At 43.3% G+C, this 16,243-nt stretch overlaps 1 protein-coding gene across 1 annotated transcript in view; it reads right to left on the bottom strand.

Moving 5' to 3' along the window:
* The window catches only part of SETBP1 (SET binding protein 1), a 383,377-nt gene that overhangs the window by 83,475 nt on the left and 283,659 nt on the right, over window positions 1–16,243 (bottom strand). The window contains exon 3 of the mRNA XM_050943539.1: window positions 7,795–11,254. Coding sequence (XP_050799496.1) covers window positions 7,795–11,254 — 3,460 coding nt within the window. The remainder of the gene's footprint in view (window positions 1–7,794; window positions 11,255–16,243) is intronic.

Here is a 16,243-nt window from a genome sequence, read left to right as displayed (position 1 = left end):
CCTTGCCTGGAGACAATTTCTTTGGTGTACATTCTAGAGGGACCATTTGGGAAATGTATGACTCCACCCACACTCTCAGATACACCTGAGGTCAGGGAACTTGTTCAAAGTGATTTTGAGGTTTTGTGTTAAGCACAAAACCCGGAAATTTGCACTAATCTTTTTTTCCTCAAATCTGCAACCCTCCCAGGTTTTTATTTTAAAATTATGATTAAAACAACAAAGGATGTGAAGATACACATACGCCCCAATTGTGAGCAGAGTCCAAGCTATGATCAACACAGACTGGGAAAAAGGATCCCAGGGTAGGTCAAGGGCTGATCCAGTCTCTGAAGTAAGCTACAGCAGTTTAAATGCATCTGACGAAGTGGGTATTCACCCATGAAACCTCATGCTCCAATACGTCTGTTAGTCTATAAGGTGCCACAGGACTCTTTGCTGCTTTTACAGATCCGGACTAACATGGCTACCCCTCTGATAGCAGTTTAAACGCTGCTTTAATTTATACCCGGCTGTCCACAGCCCCAAGGGATTTTTCTGCCTCGTAAGAATAGTTGGAGTGCAGAGGGACTTTTGTGATGCCCCCTTCTCCCACTGTGCTGGAAGCCAGGATGGATGACAACAGAGAACCACAATGACGGCTCTGTGCCATCTGGAGATTCATCCTAAGTAAGGGATAAGGCTTGATCTGGCTTTCTGGTTGCTTTGCATCAGATCCACAATCTATCCCATAAAATTTAACAAAGAGGGCGGAGACACTTTGCTGGAGTGAAAGATGTTACAAGACTAAACTTCTGAGGGCACGTGGGTGGGTGAGATGAGACACACTGAGTGAATTTCATGGGCTTGGAACTATATAAATGACAGAAATCTCCTCTTTCTCCACAGAATATGTAGTGGCAGGACAAGCTTCCCTATCCACTCCAAAGACAACCAAGTAAGAGCATCACTCCATGCACATTGTCATCATCTTTCTGCTGGGAATGCCAACTTGGAGGACAGGGGTGGTTGTAGCTTTCATGAGATGAACTCTCCCAACCCCTGGCAGTTGGGGTAAAACCATATCACTTCAGATAGGCTACCAAACAACCACCAGATGGTAACAACTCTCCATCCTCAGCAACCTTGGGTGGAATTGAAACGGTGACCTAGAGGTGAAAAACCTCAATAGTCCATTTCAAAATTCCTGAGCTATTCCACTTCCTATCTGTTTAATGTTCCATACATGATTCATGTACCTCGGTGTGCCCAGTAGCTTTCTAGTGCTGTCTAAGGGTGGTTTGGTCAGCTTTCAATATCACTTACAGCGAAGTCAACCAGAAATCTCTCCACTGGGGCCAGTGCAGTTACTCCAGTTACAGACAGTTTAATAGATATCACACATGACAGATACTGCAATTTATGAGTCATCTTGGCCAGGTCCCCATGTAAAGCAAAACTGGCTATTTATTTAACTTGGTTATATAAAGGCTTTGTTTGACTGATCATGCAACCGCATCATTACGGTTGTATTCCAGCATCACTATGATGTGAGCACCCTGACTGGACTTTTGGTCACTATTATTGTAGACCAGATTTTAACCAGTGACCTGCCAGCGTAAATCTCTCATTACTGAACTCCTATGAGCCATCTAGCCCTTCCTTGGCTTAACAGTTGACGTTGTATTGCAGTCAGTCATCTGTGCTCCCCGAGTTTCTTGCAATTAGCACTAATCTATGTGCTAATTAAGTCCGATTTGGTACTGAAGCAAAGTGCAAACCGCTGCATGCCATCCACTAAGCAACACTGTAGATTCCTATTAAGATTTCTTCAGCCTTCTCAAATGCTTACTTAAATGTAAAGACTCACTTTGAAGACGCAAAAGAAATCCAAAACTTCTCCCCTAGGATCACTCTCTTTCTACACCTACCTGGGAATTGCTCTGTGTTTGTCTTTCTCAGCCAAGTCAATTTGTGTCTGCTCTCGAAAAGGAAGACTCTTTTCTCTAAATTATTATTTAACGTTAATGTTGCAGTAAATCAAGCTAAAGCTGTTAATTAAAATGCTCTTAACCCTCCGTTGCCGTGATGCCTACAAAAACTTCATACTGATAGGCAGCTGCTGTGCTGAGGCTGCTGCCTTTTGGACTGATCCATATTGATTCATTGTTTCTTTGTAATCCTCCTGTCAGTCTATTATTTTCTCTCTTCATCCTTTCTACATAGGAAGTGCCTGACTAGAGCAGAGCAATGGTCAGGCTTGTATGGCTTTCTGCTTCTGCAGTGGCCTATAACTAACACTGCAGAAAGCAAACCAGACAGCAATGTATCCTAAAGGCCCAGGAGATCTTTTCTGAGACCATGGAGCCCATTAGTTTGTAGTTGCATTTTTAAGAGATCCCTAAGCATCTAGGGGCCTAGACAGACACTGTGATGCAGGTGAATGAATACATAAAGAATGGGTAAAGCTCCCATGCAAGCCCTGCTGAGCCATGACATATCAAACCTTCAACCTGTAACTGAATATTACCTGTTCTCCTCTCAGATCCTATGGACAGAAACAAACCTCTGACTTTAAGTTGCTCAGGGCTTTGAATGTGAGAAGCAGACACAGTGGAGATGAATTTGTGGGCAGAGTGAAGGTAGTTAATGTGTCAAACATATATGGGAAAATAAATTGATCACCTGGATATCATGTTTGTATCTATCTCAGGGACTTCTCTGGCCCCATCCCTGAAGTATCTGCACAGTAACAATCTTTAATGAACTTATCTGCACAATACTCCTTCAAGGTAGGAAGGTGTAACTACCCCCATTTAACAGATGGGGCTCAGATGGAGTAAGTAATCTGACTAGGTCTAATAGGAGGTCTGTGGCAGAGCAGGGCACACAAACACACACACACACACACACACACACACACACACACACACAATTTGGTCTGTATTTTTACATCACTGAGCACAATGTAGGTTCATGACTGGGGGCCTTAGATGCTTTGATAATACCAAACAAATCAATAATAATACATATAATCTATACATATAATATCTGATCAGCATAGAGATACATATAGATATCTCAGAGCAGGTTGAATGAGAAAACATTCACCAAAAAGAAAGCATTAATCAAACATCTTTTTTGAAAAAAATGTTGCCGCTATTCATCCAATAACTTATTCACTGCAGAGTAGGCAATCAGCATATGATATTCAGCAAGCCACAGCAATAGTTGGGGTGGACTAATACTATTTGGCTACCTTCTCTGTACACACAGAAAGAGGAATCGCTTTACCCACTAGTGAAAAGTAGCTCTCTCCAGCTGCCCATTGAGAGCGTGCAGCAGCACCAGAGAACAGTGTCGGCCATCCCTCAAAAAAACAAAACAGGTTTTGACTTTGCCAACAGTTTGCCATGCTTGTTTATGTGCAAATCAAGTCTTGTTTTAAATCAGGGAACACTATTTGGTGAGGATTTCCAGAGATTTATTCTGTGCTGTGTAGACGGCCCATTCCTACAAACACTTAGGCATGAGGGTAACTTTAGTGATGGGAGAAGTCCTGTTGAGTAAAACAGAACTACTCAAGGGAGTTAAGCCACTCACTTGTGTGTTTGCAGAATTGCCTTAAAGGAGTTCAGACTGTATCAGCATTAGAATGGTTATGCATCCATTTCTCTGTATCACTTGTTCAAGATCCTTAGCCCAATATTTCTCCTACTCTCCCTTTGTCATGTTTGGGGTCAACTGTTAAAAAGCTAGACAGACAGACAGACAGATCTCTTGTATGTCCTAGCAGACATTGGCTGATACCTAGAGCTTGGTTTGACCGCTTTGCTGGTTCTCTTAGCTTCATCTGTTTGTGCTTCCCATCTGTGATCTAAAGGCGATATTGATTCCACTGAACATTTGAGTTAAACTGGTGCCATGTGGAAGGCGGAGGATGGGACTACAGGATATTTTGTAGGTGAGTTAAGTATTAATTTATAAAGCATGTTCATCATGCTAAATACCTGACACTTGGAGATTGATGATTACCACCTTTCTTAATAGCTGCACAGATTAACTTTATACTCCTGCAAATTGACTGTGCATAGTACCCATACTGTATCTGATGAAAACCATGTCCTTATTAGCTGATGTTTGAGCCAGGATGTCTGATATGCGTGCTAGATAATCTCTTCCTGTGTAATCTTCAGTTACAAAGACCTGCAGAGATAATCTAGGCATAAACTAACCCCTAGATCATGATCAGTCTCAAGAAAGGGATACACAGAAATACAGTACTGTACAGAGTGGCTTTTTGGTTATCAGTCTTTGCTGCTGTCTCCCTTATACTCACAACCTATATTTAATCAGATAGCATCTAGCTATGGTACTTATAGGACCTCCATGGCCAGAGTAGCTATGGGCTTCATAAGCTTTAATGTATTTATCGTTACAGCACTTATGGGAGGGAGGGAGGGAAGGAACTGCTATTATACTTCCCTCATTATACCCTGCATGTGATACAAATCACTGAATATCTCTATTTCTTATCTGTAAAATGGGGATCATGATTCGTTGATCCTTTTGTCTACTAAGATAAGCTCTTCAGGGCAGGGACTGTCTCTTGCTCTGTGTGTGACCGATTCTTAGCCCAGTGGGCTTCTAATCTCTACTGGGGCCTTCAGGTCCTACTGGAATACAAACAGTGATTTTTAAAAAATGAAATGGCACTTTCAGCAGCACATTACACTGAAAACTGTTAGGAGCATATGGGCACTCGACTGCCTTAAGTGGTTCTCGCCTGACTTTTATCACAACTGTCTACTTACACTGCAGACTTATAGTTGCATATCTTACCTCCAGTAACGTATAGTAAAGAGGAACCTGGAGATATAAATGGTGCACATATACTGCTGAGGACATGTGACTGAAACACCATGCAATAAGCTTTACCAGGATAGGACAATGCTGACCTGAAAGTCTGATGTGAATCTGCATTAAACTTTAGTCTGAATATTCAGGAAGCCTTTTGTTATCATTGTTCTGTATTATAAGTAAATAGTGGGAGATTAAACTGCCTGATGATGAGAACTATCACAGCTACGGATCAGCCTCCAGCTGGAGGACTACATGTTTCACAGTGCTTTCCTGGCTCTCAGCTCCATGAAATACAAGGTGAATTAGGAGAAAGAAGGTCAAGGTTATCATGGAAAAGTTTAATCCGTCCTCAGTGGACACAACTTAATAGCTGTGGACAATTTCAAAAGCAGACTGCAACTGGGAATATCAGTGAAGGGGAAAGGCAAAAAAACAAGGTTGCATTGAGATCTTAGAAAACCATAAGCGGACAGATGTTCTTGGACGTTAATGAGCGGTTTTGGCTCCAGATCTTTCTTGGCAAACCTCTTTAGTTTTAAGATTTTTCCTCTTGTAGTGCAAGTTATGGCTCTGGTTAGCTGGCTCTGGTTACGTAAATGTGGATGATTTTTCCATCTAAATAATACTTTGACAATGAAGAAAACAGTTAATAATCTGCAATTTGATGGATGAGGTCATGAGGGAACAACACCTTTTAACAGTCATGAAAGTAAGAAATTCTCCAGTTTAAATATAAAACAATTTTTGAAAGTTGGAACAGTGAGTCTAGTGAAGCAGAAACCGCAGGTCTAACCACTTCATCTTAGTCTGTATTGACATCAATAACGCACCAAGGGAAAACAAAATGAATCAGGTTTTTTATTAACAAACAATGCTACCCTCAGCCAAACTAAAAGTCAGTTTGGTGGGAAATGTAGGGGGATTTTAGGGCTCAGTTTCAAAGTGTCCTTAGTTATTTTAGTTTTTTTTCCTCTTTAGAATGTTCTTTCCATATATTAAATGGATCAGCTTGGAAAATTAATATTCAGCAGTTCTTCTGGTTCATGCAAATGAAAGTGCCTACAAGTGCAACTGCTACCATATTGGAGAAATCAGTAATGTCCAGCATGTACTCAGGATAAAAATGCTGGAGGCTCTGAACACTTATGCATTAGGACATGACATATCATCATTTGGTAACTGACTCATTCATGCTGGTTGCCTTTGACCAGGAAATAAATTCAGCCTCATTCCAGCATTTCTGTACGTCACATACTTGTTACAATTGGTCTGTGTTCATGTGGCGATTTTTATGGATATATTTCCAAACTGCTAGCTGGTTTTCTGTTGACTAAAGATTACAGACTGGTCAAACTGTGACTACACCTCTACCCTGATATAACGCAACCCGATATAACACGAATTCAGATATAACGTGGTAACGCAGTGCTCCGGGGAGGCAAGGTTCACACTCCGGTGGAACAAAGCAAGTTCAATATAATGCAGTTTCACCTATAACAAGATAAGATTTTTTGGCTCCTGAGGACAGTGTTATATCGAGGTAGAGGTGTATTTGCCTAGTACACCAGGGGGAGGGAGGGCAGGAAGAATATTTGATGTATGTACTTTACCGAGTAACTCTTCCATTTAAAACTTTGCTGTTCTTTACTTAAGGCCAGATCCTAGTCTCAGTGAAAGAAATGGAGTAATCCAGTTAACTAAAACATGAGCAGTATTTGGCTCTTAATCAAAAGCCTAAGAATCTCATACAGGCAGGCTGCCTCCCAGGGCCTTCCCCAACAGCGATTCTGCCCCTTCATTTTCGAGGCCAGGAATCACCCAAATTTGACATGCCTCTCTAGCACATCAGAATCCAGCTCTGAATCTCCTCCAAACCTGGCCATCCCAATAAGGTGCATGTGCCTCCAGAAACAAAGCGTGAAATGTGTTGTATGATACAGCAATGGGATATCTGATGGTGCAGGAGTTCTGGACCTGTTCCCAAGGCAAAGTTGTTTACGCTGCAGCAAAACACCTGTCTCCGTGTCATTATCAGGAAGGCAGCTTTATAATACAAAGTCCAATTCTGTCTGCAGACAAGGTTCCGGTCCCTTTCTTCTTCTGTGTGGGGAAGAGAAGCCCTGAACCTCCAAACTTCAAGTCTCCTCCTTCCTCCCAGTCCCACCTAACCTTCTAAGCCATAAGTGCTAAAAATCAATCAACCTTGCTCCTTAATCATCTAGGCCTTATTGCTTCAGTGACGCCAGGCTCCCCCTGCTACCACCCCGGTCTGCAATGCATGACTCTGTATGACTCCTGCTGACCTGAAAGTGAGAGAATTAGACTAGGATTCTAACCGGGGGCTCTGCCTGTTTACCCATCCAAAACCAGCCTATCGCTGGGATACCTGGGTCTCTTGATTGGCACTACAACACACAACTAGTGGAGATGGCTCAGTGTCCCACAATTACCATTTAACTCCCATCACACCTAATGGGACTAAGACTAGTGATCAACAGGCATCTTCTGTAGGCCCTCCATGCCATAGGAGAAAATCTTTCTTTAGTATGATGGGTCTACTTCCAAGGGCTGTGCAAGCAAAGACTCAATTCACTACGGTGAGAGGTACTGGATTCCATCAACAGGAAAGTCTGCAGTGCTCCCCTTGCCAGCAGTTACCTATAGCAGTGATTGCTGTAGAATCCAGTGCCCAAGAGATTTTCAAAAGAAAGATAAGAAGTGAGGATAAATAGGAGAGAAACAGAGAAAGTATTTATAAAAATGTTATGCAGTAACAATATGTCTTCAAAAGGTTTTGGCTTTAGATCTAGCCAACATTCTTGCCAAAGTTTGGATAATCATGGGGGTTTAATTATATAATGACAGAGAAAAAAGTGACTAGCTTTTAAAAAGGAACATAACAGTTGAGAATGCCATGCTCCTTTTTGTTCAGGTTAGAAATTCAGGACTTACCTGAAGAGGCTGAAGAATCATAGGTACTTCTGTCCTTCCTATTCATCCTGAAAGATTGAATGTCCTTTTCCCTGTAAGTTCCAAACCCTTCAAAGCTTCTTCTTTTATTCCCACTTGCATCATTGTCCCGCTTTTCGCTGGAGGAACTGATTTCACCAAACATGTCCAGGGACTCTGACCTTGCATTACTTTCAGTGTTACCCGAGTATCTCTTTGTGCAAGAGTCAATGGGATCGTTGCTCGAGTCACTTTTATCTTTGCTCTGCGTCCACTGCTGGGCATCAGAAAGCGATAATGTAGACAGTGTATCCACTTCAAAGTTACTCTTTGAGCCTTTGTGTCCCGTTTCACAATGCTGGTGCTTCTGTTTCTCCTTATGTTTGCTTTTCTCATTGAGCAAGGAGAGGTCTTTGTCTGAGCCACTTAGCCTTTCGCTGATGGCATGGCTGGAAAAGCCGGTGGACTTGCTAGCAAAAAGACCACTCAGATCTTCATGTGCCCCCAATATCCGCTCATCCTTATGCTTGTGCTTATGTTTGTGTTTTCTTTTGTGAAGTCGGCCACTAGAAAGGCTTGTTCCTCCAACCTTTGGAGGCGCCAAGGAGGACTGCATGTCTCCAAGGCTCATTCCCACAGGCGTCTGCAGGTGCACTCCATGTTTGGCTTTATGCTTGGCAGTGGTGGACATCTTCATATGAGAGCTTGAATGGAACTGGGGTGGGGGCACTGCGGGCCTCATAAATGGGGAAGCTGCTCCAAGTGTGTGGGACAGGTACAAAGGAGCTGGATACTGACCGTAGTAACCAAGATTCATCATAGGCATTGATGTGTAAGGCATTCCATAGGGTGCATAGTAACTCCCACTGGGAATAGGGTAACCGAACCCTTGTAAAAAAGGCACCTTTGTCATGGTGTCATTGGTTTTGGCAGGTCTACCACGCTTCTTCTTAGACTTCATGTCAGAGGTCCTGCGAAGATAGAGCAATGGGTCATACTGGATATATGGCACAGGGTAATAGTGATCAAAATTAATCCTGAAAATGCTAGGATATGGATTTTCATGGTAAAACGTGTAGCTTCTATGGGAAATCCTGAACACTTGAAACTTGTTGATGAGCTCCTCGAGGTCTGCAAGAAACTGGAGGTCATCTCTGTTCTGCAGGCTTTTCCTTTTCCTCTTGTGCTTTGGCTTTTTAATGCTCTCGTGAGCAAGAAAGTTATCAACAATGAGATGCTTCTGCCGGTGACCATGCCTGTTCTTTGTGCTGGTGTCAGATGGTATGGCCTCTGGATTGTCCAGGGTACAGAAATCAAAAGAGTACCTCCTGCGGGATTCTGAGCTTTTTTCTGCTTGGTCAGAAGTGCTGTTATTGTCCGTACCTATTCCACTGTCGCTTGGTATGGTTTCCTCACTGTGAGACTCACTCACTGGTGACAACGTGACTTCTTTCAGAGAACCTATTTCACACAGATGAGAAGGTGAGTTAGCCATTAACCTGGGTGGAGACAGCTTCCAAGTTCCACTGTGCATTCCTTTCTGGGTTTTTGTAGGAAGAGCACTGATGGGTTGAAGATTTGGCATAGTTTTTAACTCTGAAAAATTTGTTTCAGTGCTTGCAGGGCTAAGGTTGCCATTAGACCCCACTAACTGTGTTGAAAGCGGATGAATAGCTGCTGGTGACAATGCCACAAGTGACTGCAAGTTGGAAGGCACTGCTGGGTTTTCTGGCTGGCTCGAAACAGGCCTTGAGTGCTTGATGACTGTCTTAGGTTCTTCTGGAGGGGGCTGCAGCTCTGCTCTTGGCTTCCTGCCCCGTTTTTTGCCAATGTAGATAGTCCCCCTCTTGCTGACATTTATTTGCTTCCCTAGTCTGGCTTCGATGGTTGCAGGCCCTGCGCTGGATGGTGGCTGGGCTTTTGTTTTCAAAGCTATGTTGCTGGAGCAGGACAAGATCTGATTCAGAATATTCTTCCTCTTGAGGGTCTTCATCTTGTTGATGGTCTTGATGGTCTTCTTATCCAATACACCCAGCTTGCCGACCTTTTTGTGAAACTTCAGTTCACTGATGGATTTGTCCTCCCCTGGGACCATCTGGGCCAGCTTAGCCAGATTCCGTCTCCTCTTCCTTTTCTTTGTGCCTGGAAATTCTCGATTGATTGGACTGACCGGGCTGGTGGAGGTTCCCTCATGGATGGTTTCAACAGTGAGCAAAGGCTGTTTCTTTGGTCGTCCTCTTTTTTTCTTGATGGGTGTAATCACTGTCAGACTGTCTGTATTGGTATACAGAGGGCTAGATGGAGTGATGGGATAGGCTGAAGGAGGCTCTACCATCAGCTTCTCAGATGTAGCCACGGAGGTTTCCTGAAGCATGTTTTTAGGTTTGCTGCAGGTCCATCTCCGTTTTGCTGCAAGTTTTGGGTGCTGGACTTCTGGCAACTTGCTAGATGCAGAAAGATTGTTAGGAGCGGACACGGAAGTTGCAGCTGCAGATTTTCTGAGCCTACTTGCACTGTTTGGGGGAGCTTTGTCAATGACCCCACTGCTCTCAATAGCTGTCAATGGGGACTCATTCTCAGGAACTTTCCCTTGCTTTGTGACTCGGAGATCTTTTTTGCTTGCCTCCAGTTGTGAACTAGTCCTGTTTGCTACTTCACTGCTCATGGGAAGTCCAGAAGGTAGGCTTTTTTCCTGGATAATTTTATCTGCTGAAGATTTTGCAGATTGCCTTTTTTTCCTTTTGTGGCCAGACATATCTGCTGTCGGAGTCTTTATTGGGATAGTAATTCGTACGTGACTGGTGTCACTCTCAGAACCATTGGCAGAACTTGGGTTCTGCCTAGAGGGTGATGCTTCCAGCATTTTGTCTGTTGAATAGGATTCCTTTTTCCTTTCCATGCTGTCATGGGTTTTGCTCTCAAATGCTTTTTGAGCATTTTTCACCCATTCTACATCTGTGTTTTGGATGGTGTGGTTTATTAAGTCTTTTTTGCTGGATTTCTTCTTTGTATTCCCAGTGGGTTGGTCTGGGATCTCCATTTGGCCTCCTCCCTCTTTATCCACTAGAGGCGAAAGCCCATTGCACTCGGAAGGATTGCTAGGCTGGGATGCTGCAGTGCTGTTATTGGGCGATGGAACTGCACTGCATAGAGCCAGCTCTTTATTATTGGTTGACAACTGACTCCATGTGCTTCCTGCACCAGATTTCTTTGTCTGAGGCTTGTTGAAAGAAACTGGCTCTTGAGCAGAAGCCTTAGTGGCACTAGCTGCTTCTCGGCTGGATTCTGTATTGAGGAAGCAACTTTGAGAAGCAGATCCAGTGTCAGAGCTTGCTGACCAGTCAAGATGGTGCTGGTTGCTGCTTTTTTGCTGGTGCTTTGATTTTAAGGTGTCACTGGTGAAGTCCTGTTGGAGGCCTGGGTCATAGTGCAGAGCAGAATGCTTTGGGGGCCGGTCATAAACCTGCAAAGCAGAAGACAATGAAAAAAAAGAAAGTGAGTTTATTGGGCCCATCATAAACATTAATGTAAAGATCTTATAAACTTGCATGTTGAAGGACAACTTCTCTTAATTTATCTTCTCTTAAGTTCTAAGATACTTTGTAAAGTCTCCTTCAAAAGGACACAGGTGAAACTTGACCACAAATTTATGAGTTGTAAATGCAGTTTTTTGCAACCTTAAGACCAAGAGAAATATTTCCATACACTTTTAAATTACTAAGGCTATACAGGTCTGTTGCATCTTACGCACATTTAACATGCGTGATTTCAGCTTTATGCGGTTGGCAAAAACAAAAAAGAGAAAAATAACAATTTAAATACTGTTTCTGTAGTGCAGCCGATTCTGCCCGCCATTCAACTCAATGTAATTTTGACTATACACGGTTTTCGCTTTACACGCTAACCGCGGAACAGAACCCCCGCATAAGATGATACAGACCTGTATACAGGGAGTTTTTGTGTGTGTGTGTGTGTGTTTGCACACTTATAACACAAGCAAAACCTTCTCTTGTAAATGGCCTGATTTTGCAACCTGTTCTCATGTTGAGTAACCATTGCCTTTGTGAGCAGTCCGTCAGTGTAAGAGAGGGTTACAGAATCAGATTCGGTGTTTGCAGCTCAAAAATTGCAGCGTGGTGCTAGTGCACCAGAAGCGGGCAATGACGTTGTCTAGAAAGTGAAAGTGAAATTGATGGGTCTGGTTTTTTTTAGAAACCTCAGAGAAAAGTGGCAAAAAGGTATGGTCCTGAATCTTCAAGGCCTTACTTACCTGCTTACCTTTATAGATGTGAGTAGGCCCAACTGGACTACTCATGTGAATATAGTAAGGCAGGATCAGGACCCAAATTAGTTTTTAACATTTCTTTCCATTTTAATGAACTGTAATTTGCAATGTAGGTAAGCAATATTTTCAACATGACTTTTAATCTGACAACATCCCTTCAAACTTCAGGGATAACATTAAGGGCACAGTTATGTTGAAGACTAGCGCAAAGCAAATGAAAGTCCACACTGATTCTCAGTGGACTTTCTTCAGATGAAGAAATTACATATGTTTTAGACATAACATTTTCAAAAGCCCCTTCAAACAAAACAAACCCACTTAACTTCATGCATTGACCACTTCTAGCCTCTTGCTCCCCTGTAATCGGTTGGTTTTATGATGATTTCCTATCCATTTTTGTGACGCTCCATGTCAAGCTGTGAAACGTGTTTCATACATATAGTATTGCAAGCTACTCTTCAGGATTAAGCTGTGATTGTAATTAGACTGCGAATACCAAATAAATGATGGGAGAAGTTTCCATATGAGGAGAGATTCAACAGATTGGGACTGTTCAGCTTAAAAAAGAGACAGCTAAGGGGTGGGGGGGAATGATCAAGGTCTATAAAATCATAAAAGGTGTGGCGAAAGTGAGTAAGGAAGTTATTTATCCCTTTACACAACACCATAACCTGAGGTCATCCAATGAAATTAATAGGCAGCAGGTTTAAAACAAACACAAGGAAGTACTTCTTCAAACAACACACAGTCAAATAATGGAACTCATCACCAGGCGATGTTGTGAAGGCCAAAGTATGACAGGATTTAAAAAGTGGGACATGGACGGGGAAGTACATTGCACTTTATCAAGCAGTCTAGCAGCAGGTTTTCTTAGCAGAAGGCTTGCTATCGACTTCAGTTAGATCAGGATTATACCTCTTGCTTTCACCTCAGTCTATAAAGCAACTATCACACTGGGAGGGCTACCTGGTGTGATTCTTGTTTTTCATTAATATTTACATTATTAGCACATATACATTGCAGTAGCAACCAGAAAGCTCCGTATCGGGGTCACGCTGGGTGCAGTACAAACACAAGAGTACACAATCTATGCCCCAAAGATCCCAAAATAATAACGATCTTTCACTTAACCCACCCCCCCAAAAAAAACTAGAAATTACAGGGCTCTGATGGTGTAAAGCTGGCACTGTTCCACTCTCATCCACAAAGATGTAGCACTTTACTTCAGTGGAGCACCTAGTCCTATGGCTGTCATCAAAGTAATCCTAAAGTTCCTCCCAAAAGGCTGAGTTGTGAAACTCAATGCCCTGAGAAATTTCACTTGAAAAGTAAGGGTTACAGCAGTCAGAAAAAAACTATCACATGCTGCTAATGTCCCCCACCCTTGGCTTAAAAGAGGCAAAAATATTTAGTTCAGGGCTAAATATAGTAATAATAATTTGAGGACCGACAACTTGGATGCCAAATGCAGATCAGCTGAATTTTTGTGACTCAGGGCTTGTCTACAGCAGTGGTTCTCAAACTTTTGCACTGGTGACCCCTTTCACACAGCAAGCCTCTGAGTGTGACTCCCCCTTATAAATTAAAAACACTTTTAAATATATTTAACACCATTATAAATGCTGGATGCAAAGCGGGATTTGAAGTGGAGGCTGACAGCTCGCGATCCCCCATGTAATAACCTCGTGACCCCCTGAGGGGTCCCAACCCCCCATTTGAGAACCCCTAGTCTACACTGAGCCGCAATATGGTCTACACAGGGGTGTGAACTGCAGAGCACCCCAAAGTGTTGCACTCTAACTGCCCTATGTGGACGCTACTGATGCAAACTACATCTAAAAGGTCTACGTTAAAGCGAACGCGGTACCTTTCTGCTCCCGCCAGCAGCGTCCACATGGGGCAGTTAGATAGCAGCACTCTGGTGCACTCTGCAATTCATGCAGTGGTGTAGTTCAGACATAGCCAGTTACCCCTCCGCTCCGATCACCTTGTCTCCCAAAGCGGAGGCTGACATGGAAATGACCAACAGATCTCTAAGGATAGCCCTGCTGTTGCTAGAATACCACAGAGAAGCCCAAGATTTATATTGCAATGCATGAAAAGTGATATATGTGACATCTAAGGTACCAGGCCTGCAACGGTTTAATCACATGCTCTACTTTAAGCACAAAATAGCCACCCTGATTTCAACAGGACTTCAAAAGTTAAGCCCTGTGGAAGGGTTTGCAGGCCTGTGCCATCCATACATTCTATCAAAACTGTGTATTCGCCCAAGCATGCAAGAGCCCACTAGGTCTCTTAATGTAGCTTCTTCTAGTAACATTTACTATGAACTCTCCCCCGTCAAACACATGCATGTCACTCGAAAAGAATTCTTCAGCATACGCTACTCCAGCATGGCAACCAGAGATCATGTGGCCTGCAGCAGGTCGAATTTGACTTGCAATTGATACGAACTGGCAAATCAGCTAGTTGAAAGTAATGCAGTTAAGTTTATTTTGTTCTCAATGTATCCATCTGGATCACCGCCTGATCCCATTGTCCCTAATGTTTCAGCTTCAGTTTCCCCTGCTGGGTGAGCACCACAATCAAAGGGCATTGTGAACAAAGATAGAGCAACAACAAAAAACAAACAAAAAACCCCACAACAACCCCCCGCCTCCTCCCCGCAGTCTAGATAGCCCTGGGGACTGGAGCTTTCAGTGGGGATGACTGTGAACAGGGCTCTTCAGACAACAGCTGATGGCTATTTCTCATTGCATTTTATGGAATCCATTTCTTTGTACAACTGCCAGTACATAGTATACTGCAGCTTGGCTGTTGGCTTCAGCAGAGTTAATTGTAGCACTGACAGCAGAATCTGGCCCATTCATAGGAATGGAAGATTTATTCGTATTTAGCTTTTGGTCTATCTGTATAATTTCATCAGCAGGCCTGCCCGTGTTTGCATTTTGCTCTTCATGAGGCCCCAAATCGCAGCAATGTGGGAACTCCCTCCCTGTCCAGCAATTCTGAAACACGTTGCCTGCCATCCTTTCTTGAGGGAGGAGGGGATAGGAATTTACTCTCACAGTGTTGTCAACTCCCACAATTTTAGCACGAGCGTCGTGATATTTAGAGACACTCTAAAAACCCTAGCTCCTGGATGTGTGTGACTACATGAAAATCTCCGTTTTAATTTTTAAAACGTAAGTTCCTAGTCCTCATGGCTGCAGAGACAAGACGGGAAAACGCAGCGTAAGTGCCCCTCAAAAGCTTAGAATGCAGAGGACAAAACTGAAATGAACCCCAAAGTGGTCTATTTAAAAAAAAAAAAATCTCCTGATTTGTACTCCAATCTCATGATTTTTGAAGCCTGACTCACAATTTTTTAACACACGGGGTTGGCAATGCTGCATAGACCTGTGTCAGCAGCAAGTGACAACACACCCAGCGCCAGCTCAGCTGCTCTGCCAGGAGAATAAGGGAGGTGGCACACTGACTTCCAACTTGCTCCATGCATGATCTGGAGGATGGCATGGATGGCACCCCCGGCAAATTTGTAGATAATATCAAACTGGGAGGAGTGGTAGATACACTGGAGGATAGGGATAGGATACAGAGGGACCTACACAAATTAGAGGATTGGGCCAAAAGAAACCTGATGAGGTTTAACAAGGACAAGTGCAGAGTCTTGCACTTAGGACGGAAGAAACCCACGCACTGCTACAGACTAGGGACCGAATGGCTAGGAAGCAGTTCTGCAGAAAAGGACCTAATGGTTACAGTGGACGAGAAGCTGGATATGAGTCAAAAGTGTGCCCTTGTTGCCAAGAAAGCTAAGGGCATTTTGGACTGTATAAGTAGGAGCATTGCCAGCAGATCGAGGAACGTGATCATTCTCCTCTATTCGGCATTAGTGAGGCCTCATGTAGAGTACTGTGTCCAGTTTTGGGCCCCACACTACAAGAAGGAGGTGGAAAAATTAGAAAGAGTCCAGCGGAGGGCAACAAAAATGATTAGGGGACTGGAGCACATGACATATGAGGAGAGGCTGGGGGAACTAGGATTTTTAGTCTGCAGAAGAGAAGAATGAGAGGGGATTTGATAGCTGCTTTCAACTACCTGAAAGGGGGTTCCAAAGAGGATGGATCTAGACTGTTCTCAGTGGTAGCAGATGACAGAACA

Source organism: Gopherus flavomarginatus, chromosome 3 (assembly GCF_025201925.1).
Source record: "Gopherus flavomarginatus isolate rGopFla2 chromosome 3, rGopFla2.mat.asm, whole genome shotgun sequence".
NCBI classification, from domain to species: domain Eukaryota; kingdom Metazoa; phylum Chordata; order Testudines; family Testudinidae; genus Gopherus; species Gopherus flavomarginatus.
This window is presented reverse-complemented; position numbering and strand designations above follow the sequence as displayed.